This window comes from Cicer arietinum, chromosome 7, assembly GCF_000331145.2.
Source record: "Cicer arietinum cultivar CDC Frontier isolate Library 1 chromosome 7, Cicar.CDCFrontier_v2.0, whole genome shotgun sequence".
Lineage (NCBI taxonomy): Eukaryota > Viridiplantae > Streptophyta > Magnoliopsida > Fabales > Fabaceae > Cicer > Cicer arietinum.
This window is the reverse complement of record NC_021166.2, coordinates 19,316,572-19,334,372: the sequence shown is the minus strand read 5'-3', so window position 1 is coordinate 19,334,372 and position 17,801 is coordinate 19,316,572. Positions and strand designations below refer to the sequence as shown.

The 17,801-nt window shown below is 30.0% G+C and overlaps 2 protein-coding genes across 2 annotated transcripts in view; one reads left to right on the top strand and one right to left on the bottom strand.

Moving 5' to 3' along the window:
- Positions 1-7,891: 7,891 nt before the first annotated feature.
- On the top strand, positions 7,892-9,307 carry LOC101509029 (uncharacterized). The gene is made up of 4 exons (XM_004509517.4): positions 7,892-8,094; positions 8,265-8,370; positions 8,670-8,747; positions 8,892-9,307. The coding sequence occupies exons 1-4, from the start codon at positions 8,026-8,028 to the stop codon at positions 8,942-8,944; spliced, it is 306 nt and encodes a 101-aa protein (XP_004509574.1). The 5' UTR covers positions 7,892-8,025; the 3' UTR covers positions 8,945-9,307.
- A 4,244-nt stretch (positions 9,308-13,551) lies between these two features.
- Positions 13,552-17,801, bottom strand: part of LOC101508711 (protein PHYLLO, chloroplastic) — a 44,819-nt gene continuing 40,569 nt past the window's right edge. The window contains 2 exon segments of the mRNA XM_073370894.1: positions 13,552-14,140; positions 15,582-15,689. Coding sequence (XP_073226995.1) covers positions 13,894-14,140; positions 15,582-15,689 — 355 coding nt within the window. The 3' untranslated portion in view covers positions 13,552-13,893.

Here is a 17,801-nt window from a genome sequence, read left to right as displayed (position 1 = left end):
TCTTCATCTTCAATCAAGTAACAATGTTGTTGTTGTTGTTTTTTACAATGTTGTTGTTTATGTTTGTTTACAATGCACTCTTCTATTTTCGTTTCATATTCATCGTATTGTTATTGTCTTTTTGAATTTGTGCCAAACTTTTCTGCATTTTTGAACTGTTTCTAAACACAGAATTGTACGTGAATTGAGTGTTAAGAAATCCATAAATGTACGTGAATTAAGTTCACGTAGGGTGTACATGAAATGACTTCACATAGGGCAAATACGTAAGTCCATTTCACGTAAACCTACGTGAACTCATTTCACGTACACCCTACGTGAACTCAGCTCACATACACATATATAGATTTCAAGGCAATGAGTTTACGCACGTGAACTCAGTTCACATATGTACGTGAACTCACTTAACGTATGCTTTATTTTTTTGTTTAAGATTATGATTTTGTTATGCAGAAATGGTGTGCACAATGTTTACTGACAGAGAGGGTCGTATTATAATTAATTAGGATACTTCTAATGAGGGGGGTCGTCGTGTTAGACCAACCGCTTTCACACGAGCTCAGCGTGCTCAACGTGTTGACAGATCTGGACGGCAACGACGATCGCAGCAACAACAAGCGGAAGTGGCCCAATAGGAAGAGGCAAGAGGTCGAGTATAAAGCCCAATCATAGGACATAGACGAACCTCCACAAGATGATGAATATCTTGGTGGTCCTGTTGACAGGTCTGTCATTAGGACATTGGTTGATCATGTGGCAATCGACTTTGAGATGACAAAGTAATTTTCTTAATGATATTAAAAAATTTATAATTATTGTCATGATGTGTTTTAACTTATATTTTTTTTCGCTTAATTTATTTCAGGATCGTAGGGAATTAAGAGTAATTAGCAACAGAAAAAAATTAAAAGAAGTTGTGATTGAACATGCACAAGTGAAACAATTGGTAAAGAGTTCTGGATTATATTCCTTGCTAAAATGCAGTTATGAAATTATAGACAAATGGATCATTTCTGCCTTGTAGAGAGATGACATCGTGACACCAATAACTTCCATCTTCCGATTGGGGAGATAACGGTTACATTGGACGATGTCTCCTCTCTATTGCATATCCCCATCACTGGTGCATTCTTCAGTGTTAATGTATTTAACAAGGATGACGATGCAAATATATTGGTTGAACTTCTCAAAGTCACAGTGGTTGATGCCTATGATGAGTTTAATGTCACACAGACATCGACAGTTTGATTTAGTTGGTTACTTGAAGTATACCATCAGCACTGTCGTGAACAATATTGACAGATAGCTGTGATGGTTTTTTTTTTGTCAGTTGCACCCTTTTTCAGCGACAAGAGTGCCTTCACATTTAGTATTGTCTATTTAGACTGCTTCCAAGATCTTAATTTATGCAGGGGATATGCATCGGGTGTTGCTGCTCTTGCTTACCTTTAAGATAATCTCCGCGAAGCGAGCATGCATCAGACCAAAATAATTTCTGGGTATCTGACAGGTAAACTCTATGGTTGTTTATTGTATTAATAATTTATATTTTTAATTATAAACTAATGAAATGTTATTTTATATGTGTAGACGTGGGTCTATAGCATTTCCCATCATTATGTGTAGATTGTTGTAGACTATCTCCTAGTTATGTTGAGGACTACCCTAAAGCACTTAGATGGAAACCAAAAAGGGATAAGAGTTTGGTTCTTCTATTTAGAAAAGCTTTTAGCGAGATTGACATTGATGAGGTTTGTTGGACACCATATGAGGAGCATCGAGTGAAGCGACCGTTTGAAGAGGTTTATTTATTTTGAGGATGGATACGTTGGGGTCCGAAGATGTATGCTCATTTGCCAGACAGGGTATTGCATCAATATGGTCATGTCTAAACCATTCCTGACTCACTGTTAGAGATAGTGGATCAAACGACCACACCAGATGAAATGGACATTATGTTTACGTAGTATGATGTGCATGTAGTGGATGTTGGTGCAGTTGTGTAGGGACATACAATCTGCTCGAATGATTACATGGACTGATTTCGTAGAATTTCTCATCCATACATCATTCGTAGAAAACCAGTTTATGAAAAGCTTGTCGCTCATGCAGCTGATGCAAAACATGTCGCTCATGTAGCTGAATCAATGCGTATTTGAAATTAAAAATTTCAAGTCTTAGTTAATCTAATTATGTAAGACAATATAATTGAATCGTCAAAATTTAGAATTATTAGTCTTAGTTATTCTAATTACATAAAATTGAATCGTCGGATATTCAAAATTAAATTTCTAAGTCTCGGTTAATCTAATTAGTTAAAATTGAACCGTTGGATATTCGAAATTTAAATTTTTATGTCTTTGTTAATCTAATTAGGTAAAATTGGACCATTGGAGATTCGAAATTTAAATTTTTAAATCTTAGTTAATCTAATTAAATAAAATTGAACTGTCAAATATTTAAAATTAATATTTCTAAAGTTAATCTAATTATGTAAAATTGAATTGTTTGATATTCAACGTAAAGCATTAATGTTTTGATTAAGTGTGCACTTCTCATATCAAGTTTATTTTGAATGACTTTACGCTTTATCTTCTAATGGTTTGATTTTAGTTAAAGGAACACCATGACTTCACTTTGATTTATGTATTCTAAATTTGGTGAACGTGTTCTGAAATGTGCCGCTGGTGACTCTATCTAATAAAAGTAATACTATGATCGGTTTGTCTCTAATGCATACAACCAACATATGTCTACGTATGCATCTGATAATCACGTCAAACATCTGATCGTAAGACTCTGTTTAAAAGTCAACACTCTGATAAAAAGTCAACACTCAAGATAGTCAATGTTCTAATGGAAGTAATTAATCTGAAATGACAAGCTCTGAAATAGTCAACACTAAAAAAAGTCAATGTTCTAAAGAAGACAAATATGTGTAACATCTGTTATACACCTTGAATTCGTTAGTCGTTTGAAAGACTATGGGACATACTCTAATCATGATATCCTCCACTTTTTCTATTTTCTTATCAAGATACACAAAATCAATTACAAGGACTATTTCTGAAGATTTGATACGAAACTTCATAATAAATAAAAAATGACGAATAACCTCATTGAAAAACAAGACTGGAGGTGCACACACAAGGACGAATAACCCTCATTGAGAAGGGGGGTTGAATTGTGTTTGCCAAAATCGATAACTTTTTGATAATTTATAAATAAATAAAAAAATTAGTTCGGTTTTGGTGACTTACTTGGAGTAGAAGCAATCAGATTTTGATGCAACAAACAATGAAAGTATAAATAATTTGACACATAGATTTATCCTAGTTCACCACTAACTTGACTACATCCAGTCCCTCATTCAGATGCTTTAATCCACTAATTCAAATACCTTGAATTACAAAGCATATGACCCTCCAAGTCAGTCTTCCCAAACAATCTGATAACCTCAGACTTTTGATGAACTAACCACCTTGACCCTACAAGTCAAGTATTCTCCTATCAACTCCAAATTGAAGAAGGAAATAAACATCGGGTTGGATACAAAAGATTGAAATTTTAAGTATTTGCTTCCAACAAAGTTGATAATAATAATAACTCTCACACTCTAAGAAAAAAACACTCATAAAATATTTCTAACTTGAACACGTGTTTCTCTCTTTGAACTCTAAGACTATTCTTTTCTGTTTTTCGATGATTTTCTTCTTTAGACTTGAGTATCTATATAGTTAAAGTTTTGGCTTCCATTTAGTCCTTATTTAATTATGAATTGTATTTTGTTCAGATTGAGTTTGTAAATTCTTTAGAGTGTTTCTAGTCCTATTTTATTTAGATTGATATTGTAAATTCTTCAGATTTATTTTGTTCGTATTTTGTTCAAATATATTGTTCTTATAAAATATTTTTTTTATCATCAAAGCTCTAAGTATAAAATGAACTTGGTTCCAACAAAGACAACAACAACACCGCATTGTTATAAGCACAATACAACTGTCTCTGCACTCTTGTTAGCTATCATTTGTTTTTTCTAAGTGCTAAGAAATAGTTTTATGAGAATACCACATTGTAAACACCATTTTGTGATAATTACTCAGAAAACCCTTAAACCTATTCTCTTTGTAATCTAATCCCGTATAGTTGTTGCATTCATCAACAACTTGACTGCACTAAGGTAGAAGGCTGAGAATACTTGAACAAATTTAGTTTGACTAACCGGTGTTCAGTGGAAGTGTGATTCAGTTAGTAAATCATTTGGTGAATTAGTGGATTAAATCATTTTGTTTGAAGAGACTAGACATAGATACTATATTGATAGTGAATTAGGATAAATTGATTGAGTTGTTTTGTGTTTCTATCTTATCTGCTCTATTTTCATCACTTGATTTGAATATTGCTATAACGTTTTCTTAAAATAAAACACGATTCAAACCCTGGTTTTCTTGTGTTTGTTGTTGTACAAAAGGAAATTATGCATTTCTCAATTAAAAGTGGATGTTTGCTCTAAATCGGCACCTGCATATATCAAGCTTCGATGTGAAGGGAAAAGACCATTGCATTGGGAAAGGATCATTGCATGAATTGCAATACAATTGGATTAATATATATATATATATATATATATATATATGTGTGTGTGTGTGTGTGTGTATTTTGTCAACATGAAGAAGAAGATGATAGACTTTTACATCAACTATCAACCGTCTAAGATTATTGGATATGATGGCTTGACTGCTGGTTTTCATATTCCTCAAGTAAATTATTCATTCTAAATCATTAAATTTAATAATTGTGAGTCTACAACTTGAATACATTGCTTGCATTCTGTTTTTTTGACAATGGATATATACCAATTTCATGTTTACCAACTCTAAATATGAATCTAGATGATCTATGCAACTATGTTCATACACTATATTGCATATATTTCATGTTTGATGATGAAGATTTAAATGGGTTCGTGTTTTGAGTGATTTAATAAATATATTTTTTATTTTTAATTACCGCAACGTGTCAGATGTTTTATTGAATGTTCATTCCATTGGAGAGGTTATTAATTTGGTTTGTTTGTAGACAAAATTGGGTGCTAGAATCTCTGAGCAAACGAAAGAGTTCCCTAATATTTGATGATTAATTGTTGATTTAATTGATTGGACTCTTTATCTTGTGAGGCGTTACCTTGTTCGTTTGTTTTTTTCTTTATTTTTTATCATTTGTAGCAACAAAATGTGTATGAAGGAAAATTAAAAAAACAATATTTAAAAGTAACACATATTAGTACATCGAAACATATATAAACTTTCTAAATATTAAAATTTGTGGAGTTAATTTATTCAACAAATTTTTTAAATTTTACATTGAATTGATAAAATTTATCATTTATATTGAATACATAAATTAGCAACCTATAACTAAAATTGAAAGACAGTTTTATAAGGTTCATTTTAATTATTAATTGTTAAAAGTGGTGTAGTGTAGATTGTTCACCTTTTAATTTTTAAGTGTAGATTAACAATATACATATTTTCATTTGAAAAAAAAAAACCTCTTTTTACTCTTTTAAATAAATAGAATTGAAAAGCAATTTTGTATTTTAATTTTAATTATTTAAAAAAAAAAACATAAAAAAAAATAGTTTTTTAGTTTCACTCATAGCATTTATATATCTATTATTATTGTACTAATTCACAGTAAAGAATTTGATTCTATAGTGAAATTACTGTTGTATTAATCTGAATGTTCTAAACATGAACCGATTGTATTTAATTGATAATAATTTTATTTATAAAAAATTTATAAAAAGCAAGTGACACTTGTTATATAAGCAAAAGATGCAAATGCTGAGTGTATTTTTTTTTTTAAAATAGGATACAGTGTTTTTGACACAAACTAATGCAAAAAAGGAATATTATAAAGGAAAACAAAAACAAAAATAAAAAAATAAAAGTATACGAGGATAAAACCAAAACAAACATCTTGATTTGAAGGGATAATAATAATGTCATGGAAAGAAAGAAAAAAAACTCATAATTTTAACATAGAAATCCAAATTTAATAATACTCAGTTTATTAAAGTAGTGTTTTTAAAAGAGTTAATGAAGACTTTTTAATCTAAATAAAAAACGTTTAGGTTACTAATCCTTCGTAAAAAGATATGAGTATAGATTAATAAACTCATGTATATATAAAATATGCTAAATTACATCTGTGGTCCCTTAACTTAATTTCAGGTAACGTTTTAGTTCTTTATTTTTTTTTTTTCTGAGTTGGTCCTTTATTTTAATTTTAAATGACAATTTGATATTTTATGTTTTAAAATTTCAACAATATTATCCTTTTTTATACACAAATTCATCAAAATTTTCAACCAAAACCTATAAAATTAATAATCATCTTCAATATAATGCAAATTTTATCAAATCTATAACTCAAATATTCAAATATACTCATATTTTCATCTCTAACAACATCAAATAAAGAATGAAATTATGAATTTATTTTAAGATTTAAGTTATGAATTTGATTAAATTTGTATTTTATTGAACATGATAATGAATTTTATGGGTTTTGTTTGAAAATTTTGATGATTTTTTTGAATTTTTGTAAAAAAAAGGACAACATTGTTGACATTTTAAAATATAAAATATCAAATTGTCACTTAAAATTAAAATGAATGACCAACTCAGAAAAAAAAAATATATAAGACTAAAATGTTACTTAAAATTATTAAGTAAGAGACCTTGAATGTAATTTAGTCGTATAACAAGACAAAACACAAACACTTGTCCTATAAAAAATATTTACTTGACAAAATAAAACTAGAGATGAATGTAACTACATTGCAGCCGTGAAAGGTGGTTCTTTTCCTTAGATTATTGACACTTCAAATCATAGGAAGAGGAAAAACACACTTTTAAAAAAAAAAAAAAAAAAAGAACTTTTATTTAGAATAATGTTAGTATTGTAAGAAATTATTAGTAATAAATCCTTAAGCTCCTTTGTTACTTCACTCTTTTAACAAACCAACTTAACATATTTTTTTAGCTTATGCTTAGAACTACGTCCAACAAATCACAACTTTCAAGGAGAAAGCACACACTATTAATTGATGTTGGTATAATATATATATATGAAATTGTCTTAAAAGTGGTACCTAAATCCTTTTCTTTCTCTCTGTTTCTTTGCACACTGAATTGAATCTGTATATACTATTTAATTTCATTAATAAATATGGAAACAAGTGGCTTGATCAGTGGACCATTCTATATTCATGAAATTTCAAGAACGTAGGACCCATCCTCTCAACAAAAATATGTAGGACCCATATTTAATTCATGCACGCTGGTGATCATTGTTTAAGTGGCTATAACATTGTCCACATTTTTATTTCAACAACACAAAAATTCAGCCTTAAAGAAAAAAAAAACATTAGGAAAAACATAAAAGGAGAGAAAAAAAAAGTGACAGCTCACTAACTCACATATAATTAATCGCAAAACAAATTAATATGACTTTTAGTTTTTAATACAATTTTAATTATTTTTTATTTAAATTATATTATCTAATTAATATTATGTGTATCAATTATAAATTATATTATTTTTCATTATACATTAATGTTAATCAAAATACACCAATAGTTAATAAGTATAATATAATAAAATTACTATTCTCTTTCTTTTTTTTTTTAATTTATGTGAAATGAAGAAATGCAATAATTTTACTAAGAGAGGAAGAGTACAATAGTGAACATCACACTTCTTATCTATTTGAAGATGAGGTGAATCTATCAATTTGGATTTCATGTGCTATTTTGGCCCTTCACTCAAGATATGTGTGGATAACACAATGTGACACTCATTAGTATATACTTTATATATACACTACATAGTATAAAAAACACATACTAAAAATATCTTCCCTCTCATGTACTTTTGCCTCTTGTTTGTTTGCTTTCTTCTATTTCTTAATTTCTTGAATATTCTCTTTGTTTTGTCCAAGCTATAGCAAAGAACCACAATGCATTATCACACTCATCAATACCCTCTTCCTTGTTTGTATTGTCACCCACATAGTTATATTATGATGGTAATTAATCTACTCCATTCCTCTTTTGTTATAATTAATATATATATTAATTATATGTTACACACTTTATATAGTTTACTTTAAAAAATATTATTATAATTATATGCATGGTTGTTTCCTTGTTTTCATTAATATATAAACTCCAAAAAAATGATGCATGTAAAATGCAGGTTCAAAATCTTATAGAGAGATGTTTGATCTTTCACATGAGTCAAGATCAATGCATAAAGGCATTAGCAGAACATGCAGGGATTAAACCACTTGTTACTATTACAGGTTCTATAGTCTTTTCATTACTACATACTCTTGAGTTTGCTTGTGCATATAGGCACACATATATTATGAAGTTTATGTTATTTCTTGATTTTAAATTGCAGTCTACAACTGTATTTGTTAGAGTACAATATAATAATTTTAGAAGTTTTTATAACAGTATTAAAATAATAATTACGACTGCATTTTAGAGAAATATATAATAGTTCACAACATAACTTTGAATGCAATTTAGAATTATGGGTTTTTTATACAATTAATATATATATGATTATGTTAATTTATATGTGTTCCTTGTGCAGTGTGGAGAGAGTTGCAAAAGGAGAATGAGGAGTTCTTTAGATCATATTTGCAACTTATCTTTCCAAGGCAATTCATGAGTAAGAAATTTTCAAATTAAATTATATGAAGGAAAAATAATGAAGTTGATTACCATTAATCTATGTATAATTAGCCTTTTAATTAATGTTATGCATGCAATTAATTTTTGAAATATATATTATAGTTCTTATTTTATTTTTCAGGTAGTAATTTTCAAAGAGGGCCAGGATTATCAAGAAGGAAACATTGGAAATGATCAATTGATTAGCTGGACGAGCTCTGTCACACTATTAGTAATTAATGATGGATCAAGGGTTAATTATTGCTAGGTTAAATATTAATTAATGTTGATTAATTATAAGAAGTTAATGGTTGTAGATTTGTAATGTTTGATATGTTGTTATAACTTTTGCCCAATTAAGTGTAAGTCCTCAAATGCAACAAAACTGATTGAAGTCTTTTATATTTAGTTTTGTAATTTTTAAATTTGAGGTTTATTATTGCTTTGCCAACAAAAAAAAAAAGTAAGTTTGATTGTAAATGAAGCAGTCATTGGAATCATTCCAACATTTGTATAAACTTGATAGCATGAATGATAGAAGCTTGCTTTATGGTGCAACTCTCTCCCTTACCATTTCTCATTCTTTTCTACTACTTCTTAATTTCTGTTTTCAATGTAAGCAACAATTTTTTTTATTATGATTTTAAATATAAATAAAATTAACTAACTTTATTATATTTCATATTTTTATTCTTATAATATCTTTTTATTAATTTACATTTTATATTTTTAATAACTCTTGAATGTATAGAACAAACTTCTATGTAAAGAGCAATTTAAAGAATACCATTGGTTTTTTTAATTACTTATTTGAACATATTAAATGAGTAGTGCTTTACACCATAACTTAATTACACCAAGATTAGGCGTAATTAACAACTTGCATCGAATGATTAGACCATCAGAGAATTTAAATCGAGGAACTTTTTATTAGCTAATAAATGGATGGTTTCCTATAGATCTGTGTTTAAAAAATGTTTAAAATTTCCAACCAACACATATGTCTTTTAATAAATATATATTAATAATCATTTATATTTTACTGAAATAATAACTTAAATAATACATATTCAATAAAAATAAAAGAAAATAAATTTATTTATCATATTGAATCGACATCAATTAAGTCACTGTCTTGTCCACTGAACTATTAATTCTGAAGAGTATCATCAACCGTCAATAAATTTTTTAATAATTTTTAAATATTAGTTCAAAATAAATCACATATAAAAGTAGTCCCTCCTAGAATTCCTCTACCAATAAATATCATCTCATCCCAAAGATTAGTAAATCTAGTATACTATAAAAATATTTTCACGTCCTTTGAGAAAAGTAATTAGTCTCATATAATTTTCCTAAAGATAATTGAAACTATTATACTATAAAAATATTTTCTTAGGGTCATATGTTAACGTTAAGACACATGTATTCCTAAAATAATAATTCTATATTAAAAAAGATACAATTTTTAAGAAAAAAAATTTCAATTTACTTTTATTTTTAGTACACTACCATATATTACGAGGTCTTACAATTTAAATACGAGGTCATTAATTAATAATTTTTTTCACTAACAGCCATAACAACTAACATTTACAATTTTTTTGTTACATTAAGTGGGCAAAACAAAATCCACGTCGTTAAAGAGAGTGTATTAAATTCAAGTATTAACAAAATAAAATAAGCCATGCCTTCTCAATTACATCCTAACTAATGGTAACAGTTTCGAAAAATGAATGAATAAATTAATCAACCTCCAAAACTATTTATATAGTCAAAATTGTTAGTTCTAATTTTTTCATATTTGCGTCTTGAAAAGCGGAAGAATGCGTTTGTCTTAAGTTTGTTACAAACATTTTAAAAAAAGTTTAAAGATATAATAATTTTATATTTAGTACATGAATTAAATACTTACCAAGCACATTTGTGAGTTTTAGTTATATGCAACAGCACCTAATTATTAATTTATATGCCAAATTATAGAATAACAAAAATAGCAATTGAAGCAGAACATCCACAACCATGCAGCATAAACCAACAGAACCATATTTCCACCAATTCTCCGTACTTATATTTTATTCAAACTAAGCTATTATATTTTATTATTTTACGCTCTATATAGTTTATAATTTTTTTAATTCTAATCATGTATTTTTTTCATAATATAATAGCAAATCTAAAGTGTTTGAAGGATAAAATTACATCTTTTTTTTATTAAACTAAAGCAAAACAATTTATTCTTCATCAGTTTAATCTTGTTTAACATTTTGTAAAAAAAATTGCAAAAAACCAAATCACACTTAACTCATCCGGAATGAATTATAAGTAAAAATTGATCACATTATGCATGTTAAGAAATGTAGTTGCCTAAATTCAATTTATACAATTCCAATAAAATTAAATTTATTGTATAAATTACCCTCCATGACTAATAAATTATGTCATTAAAAATATAAAAATGTTATGTCAAATTAGTGATATTTTAGAGATACTGTCATTAACAAGAAATAAGTATTATTTTATATTGGTTTTTGAAATTGAACTGCAATAGTTTTTTCTTTGTTCAAAATTACAATTAATTAACTTAAATATTATGCAGAATCTCTCATCTAAACAATTTAAATTAATAATTAATTTTTGATTGAAAATAATTGTTTTAAAATAATGAAGTTATTGTTTTGTATCGTTGAGAATATATTTTAGACTTAATTACAGTTTTAGTTCCCTTATTTTAGTTGAATCGCAAAAGTAGTCCCCCATTTTATTTTTTCTTTGTTTTGATCCCCAAATAGAATTTTGGTTCAAAACTTGATGAATTTTCATTTTTTTTTTACGTTTATTTAAGTCACATCATGTCTCAAGATATCGTGGTGTAACAATTGTATTTGAAACCTATTATCATAAATGGTGTGACGTGGCTTAAAAAAATGACAATTAGTCAAATTTTGGACTAAAATTCTGTCTGAGGACCAAAATTGGAGAGAAATAAAATGGAGGACCACTTTCGTAATTTAGCTAAAATAGGGGATAAAAACTACAATTAAACTTATATTTTATATTTTTATTCTCTTTATCCTATTCCATTTTTACACAGTTATTTCTACCCTTTATTAAGAAATAAACATTATTGTATTTGTTATGAAAAATCTAATTTTAGTCTTACAATATTTTTTTATAGTTTCTTGAAATTTCAAAATCCTCCAATTTTGATTCATGATGTCTTTATAGAAAAAAAAAAAAAAAAAGTAATGAACAGACGAAGAGCCATGTGGACTAACTAACATGATATGCCATGTGAGACGATTATGTAATATAATGCTAAGTGGCCATATCAATATCTAATGAATGACTATTGCATAACATTGACAAAAACAAATAAAATTTACAACAATAAAAAGAAAAAAAGAAAATATTACAAAGACTAAGGTGAAAACCGAAAATTATAATAAATTGGATTTTGAAAGAGAAAATTTTAAAAGGTTAAGTCTATACTTTAATATATATTTAATATTTTAAAAATTGAAAGATTAGCATGATAAATAAACATATAGTATCATGTTTTTCATTTTTCTTTTTAAATATAAAAAAATCATATATATACTTAATCCTCCAAAATCCTCCCTTCAAAAAAATCAACTCACAAAGTGTCTACTTTCATATCTTTGTTTTATTAAATTTCTTCTCAAGTTGCTTTCTTTTATCTTTTCATTGACAACCCTCATAAAATATCTCACTATAAACCTCATAGTTACAACTTTTCCCATAGCTCACTGATAAGAGTATCCTCACAACTGAGGTATTTTATTTCTCAGAGTTTACCTATAATATGATCCTCACAAATACCAAATATTCCAAAAAAGTGAAGCATTTTGAGTAAAAAAATCCCACAACCAATTTTTCAAAAAAAATTATATACCGAGAGAATTAAAATTGCCAAAATGTTAGTATGGGGCTAGTATTATACTAGTTCCATTCTTAAATACTAAGATAAAGTGATATTGTCATTTTTAGTAGTTAATGTTATGCTTTTTTTAGCATGGAAACTTAATGCATTCAATGAAATGTGTAGACTTTGTTATGTGCAACCCATGTGGCTTATGTAAAAGAGGTGTTTTGTGAGAAATAATGACAATAAAAATAAAGAAATCAACTTACAAACAAGTTTTTTTTACTATAGAAAAAGAGTATAAAAAGTGAACTATTTTAGAGTAATTCTATACTTGATTGATGCACTAGTTGAAATCAAAAATAAATTCACTTCTTCACATCTTCAAATCTATAACTATAACATCAGAGTCACTCATTGCATGCAAATGTGACACTACTTATGTGGCAACTCAGTGCCAAGTGCCGTACTATGTCAGCAAGGCCATACAACTCTATTTGCCACGTCACTTTTTTTGGGTCAGGGATATGATATTAAGGACAAAAAATAGAGAAATATGAAATTTCAAAGATACAATCTAATATATTTTTTCAAAGAATAAAACTCAATTTTGCTCATTATAGGACACCAAAGCACTATTAAGTATCAACCCATTTATAAACATACATTTTTTTTCTCTATTCAATTGAACAATGAAAGAGAAAGTTCTTACCTTTCATTCCATCCACTCTTTCTTATATCAAACAACCAAAAAATCATCTCACATCATCTTTCTTTCCTTCAACTTTGATTTCTTTTATATTTTTTTCCTCTAACTTTCTTTCCCAAACCAAACAATGCATTATGATACTCTTCTCTCGTTTTCACAATTTTAAAAGCCCCCTCATCTCATGATAGTCAAAATAACAATCGGCAATCATTACAAAGGTACATGGCATTAAACTTCCCGGCAGCATTACAAATGTTTACAACTACACAAATGCTTCCATAATGGGCCAAACATTTTCTAGCTCATCTATATGGACCTGCTTATGGAGTTGTTTGTCGTGTTACATTAATAACTATACACTCCCATTTCGTAAGTCCATATAAGTCTCTAGAATTTTGAAGTGAGTCCTCCCTTAGTACCAAATACCAAGTCCTTCACCATACAGTAACTACTTAAGATGGCATTTTTTTAAAAATAATAACGTAAGAAAAAAAAAACATGATTGTCGTAATTGTTATAATTTGATCTTCCTATTGGATAGCATACCTTCTATAGTCTAGTCATGAATTGTCTTAAGGCAGCAATGAGAGGAAGAGGATTCTCCAAATGGACAGCATGCCCACAGTTGGGAATCTCAACAACCTCATGTATGTCATTCCCTTTTTCATGCTTACCCCTCAAGCCAGAGCATATTTGATTCATCATTGCTTGAGCAATTTTCTTAAATTTTATATCCTTCTCTCCGTGTATGATAAGAAGGGGTACTCTACACTTCGGCAAATCTTCCCACAACGCCCTGCCATAGAGATGTATCAAGATAGTTAAATAGACAAATCTTCTGTGATGAATAAAAACTAGACTATCTTAAATATCAGAATTTGTTTGAGTCTCCAGCGAGAAAGGTAAATAGACAAGTTTAACATTTGAGAAATCTTTCAAGTCAGACAAGAAAAAGAACTATTAGAGGAACTGGCTATAGAAAATTTACATAGGTAGAATAAAATATTCTGCATATCCTTTAGAACTTTAACTTCTAGTAATGCATTTTAGAATAGATCATGAAATGATGGACGTTGCTGATTACATGGACTTCTTTGTTTGATGAGTATGATATGGACTTACATGTCACATTTTCGCACTTGATGAGTATGATATGGATCACGTAGTAGTATTATGACTTGCACGTACTCTTAACCTATAATATTTTAAATTTCATATTTTATGCACTTATATTTCTTTTCACAATTTTAATTGATAATTCCACTAAATTTATATAGGTAAAAAATGGTTATGTTGCTTCTTCAATGTTCTAAAACATTTCTGATGCATTTAAATGCCCTATTCATCAAATGGCACATGAGTTCATATTGTGTGTTCTTGAACCCGTTTCTAATTTGAGCAAAAACACTTCAATTCTTCCCTGTTTTAAGACGAAAACAATGAAGGCTGGTCTGAGTTTTGTTTCTGGCCACGACCACAACTTTCCAGCATTGTTTGCAGCCAACTCTTTGTTCTCTTTTTTTTTCTTCTTCCTGTGTCAGTGTTCTTTCTTTGCACTTTACAGTCCATGCCACATAATCCCCTTAAAATCCTTTGTCTCTGTTTCTTTATTAATTCTAGCATTTTTTGTTTACTTCTTTCCTATGTTCTCATTGCTCTTTCTTACACCTCTGCTCTCTGTTCAAGTATATGATGTTTCTGTTTCTTTATTAAATCTAGCATTTTTTATTTACTTCTTTCCTACGTTCTCATTGCTCTTTCTTACTCCTTTGGTCTCTGTTCAAGTGTACGATGTTTATGTTTTTTTTATTAATTCCAGCATTTGTTATTTACTTCATTCCTATGTTCTCGTTGCTTTCTTAATTATGCTTTAGATAGACAGTAATTGTGTTTAGACTACAACTTTTGATTATTGATTAGAAACATGTCTTCTATTTTGGATAATTGTTTTGACTCTTTATGTGAACAGTGTAAATCACTGGTCTTATATCTATAGTAGTTGATATATATTATCTAATCTGTCAATTCACTGTAACGTTATTTTAGTCGGTCACTCCACGATACAATCCTGGATGGGTGGATTTTTTTAGGGTTGAGCTACTAAAGGCTTTGAATATCGAATTACTTGGGCCCAACACATCCTCTAGATATGCAATTGCATGATGAAGATGATTCATGACACTGACGAAAATCCAAAGCTAAGAAATGAACTATTAGGTAAAGGTTAATTAGCTTACGGATGCCTTCCTATGCTTAATCCTGACAGCAGCTGTGCAAGATTCTGTATGTCATTATGCTGCAAGCGACTGGCAAGGATCCGGTTGAAATGGGGATGGCTTCTTAAGCTGTTTGATAAGAAAAACACAGTTGAGATATTATTAAAAGAAATGGGTGATACAAGTTGTTGAATATAAAGAGTATTGAGAGGCATATTATGAATAACCCGTGTGTTTCAACTACACAGCGGAATCTCTTTATATAGACACAGGGTATTAAATAACCCTAATTTACAGTAATGCTAATGGGCCAGAATACTTACATACTTACAGCCCATATATATTATTTACATTCTACTATAGTATTTAACACTCCCCCTCAAGCTGGAGCATATAAATCAAATGCACCTAGCTTGTTACATATATAACTAATTCTAGGACCTCGCAATGACTTTGTAAACACATCTGCTAACTGATCATTGGATTTGACAAAGCTGGTGATGATGTCACCTGATTCAATCTTTTCTCTAACAAAATGGCAGTCAATCTCAATATGCTTGGTCCTCTCATGAAACACCGGATTCGAGGCAATGTGCAATGCAGCTTGATTATCACATATTAATGTCATTGTGCTAGTCTCTTCAAATTGAAGTTCTTTCAATAACTGTTTCAGCCAGATGAGTTCACATGTTACTAGTGCCATGGCCCTGTATTCTGCCTCAGCGCTGGATCTTGCTACAACATTTTGTTTCTTACTCTTCCAAGATATTAAATTTCCTCCTATGAGTACACAATACCCGGAAGTTGATCGTCTATCTATGGGTGAGCCTGCCCAATCAGCATCTGAGTAGCCAATTATTTGAGTATGTCCTCTGTCTTCATAAATGAGACCTTTTCCAGGTGCACTTTTGATGTATTTAAGAATCCGGATTACAGCATCCATATGTTCTTGGCAAGGAGAATTTAAGAACTGACTTACCACACTGACAGCAAAGGAAATGTCAGGACGAGTGACTGTGAGATAGTTTAATTTTCCAACCAATCTCCTATATCTTCCTGAATCTGATAGAGGCTCCCCCTGATTGGGTAGGAGTTTGACATTTGGATCCATAGGAGTATCAACTGACTTGGCATTTAGTAGGCCGGTTTCTTCAAGGATATCCATAGCATATTTTCTTTGTGAAATTACAAGGCCATCCTTGGATTGAGCTACTTCAATACCCAGAAAATAACGGAGTTTACCAAGGTCTTTAGTCTGAAATTTATTTGAGAGATGTTGTTTTAACTGGAGTATTCCTTGCTGATCACTACCAGTTATAACAATGTCATCCACATAAACAATAAGATAGATGCACCCTTGAGCTGAGTGATGATAAAATACAGAGTGATCGGCTTCACTGCGGATCATACCAAATTCTTGTACTACCGAGCTGAATCTGCCAAACCAAGCTCTAGGAGACTGTTTAAGACCATAAAGGGACCTGTGTAGCCGACAAACCATGTTGGAAGACTCCCCCTGAGCAACAAATCCTGGTGGTTGCTCCATATACACTTCCTCTTCAAAATCACCGTGCAAAAAGGCATTTTTAATGTCAAGCTGATGGAGGGGCCAATGTCTAATTGCTGCAATGGAGAAAAATAGTCTGACAGATGCCATTTTGGCAACCGGTGAGAATGTGTCACTGTAATCCAACCCAAAAATCTGAGTATATCCCTTGGCTACCAAACGAGCCTTAAATCGATCAATCTTACCATCAGGACCAACCTTCACTGTATAAAGCCAACGACACCCGACTACCGACTTCCCATGAGGTAGAGGTACCAATTCCCAAGTACCACTGCTTTGTAGAGCACACATCTCATCAAGCATTGCTTGCCTCCACTCAGGGTGGGATAATGCTTCACCTGTAGTTTTAGGAATAGAAACAGAAGACAAGGAGGACAAGCAAGTGTAATGTAAAGGAGAAAGACGATGATAACACAAATCAATATAATGAGGAGATGGATTACGGGTGGTGCGAATATCCTTACGAAGAGCAATGGGAAGGTCAGGCTCAGGTGGCAGGACTGGATCTGGAGGTGGTGTCGGAGGAGAGTCTATAATGGGAACAGGAACAGACACAACAGAGGGTAAGCATTGACGGTGATATGTTTATAGTGGTCAGGGAGGTTGAGGGGCAGACTTGGCAGGTTCGATAGGAATATGAGTGTGTGGGAGAGGGATAACTACTTGAGGAGGTT

Bases quoted from the DNA above. Each gene is read 5' to 3' on its own strand.
- LOC101509029 (XM_004509517.4), top strand. From the start codon at position 8,026: ATGCATTATCACACTCATCAATACCCTCTTCCTTGTTTGTATTGTCAC. The intron at 8,095-8,264 runs GTAATTAATCTA...TGTAAAATGCAG, and splicing joins CACATAGTTATATTATGATG to GTTCAAAATCTTATAGAGAG. The intron at 8,371-8,669 runs GTTCTATAGTCT...TTCCTTGTGCAG, and splicing joins ACCACTTGTTACTATTACAG to TGTGGAGAGAGTTGCAAAAG.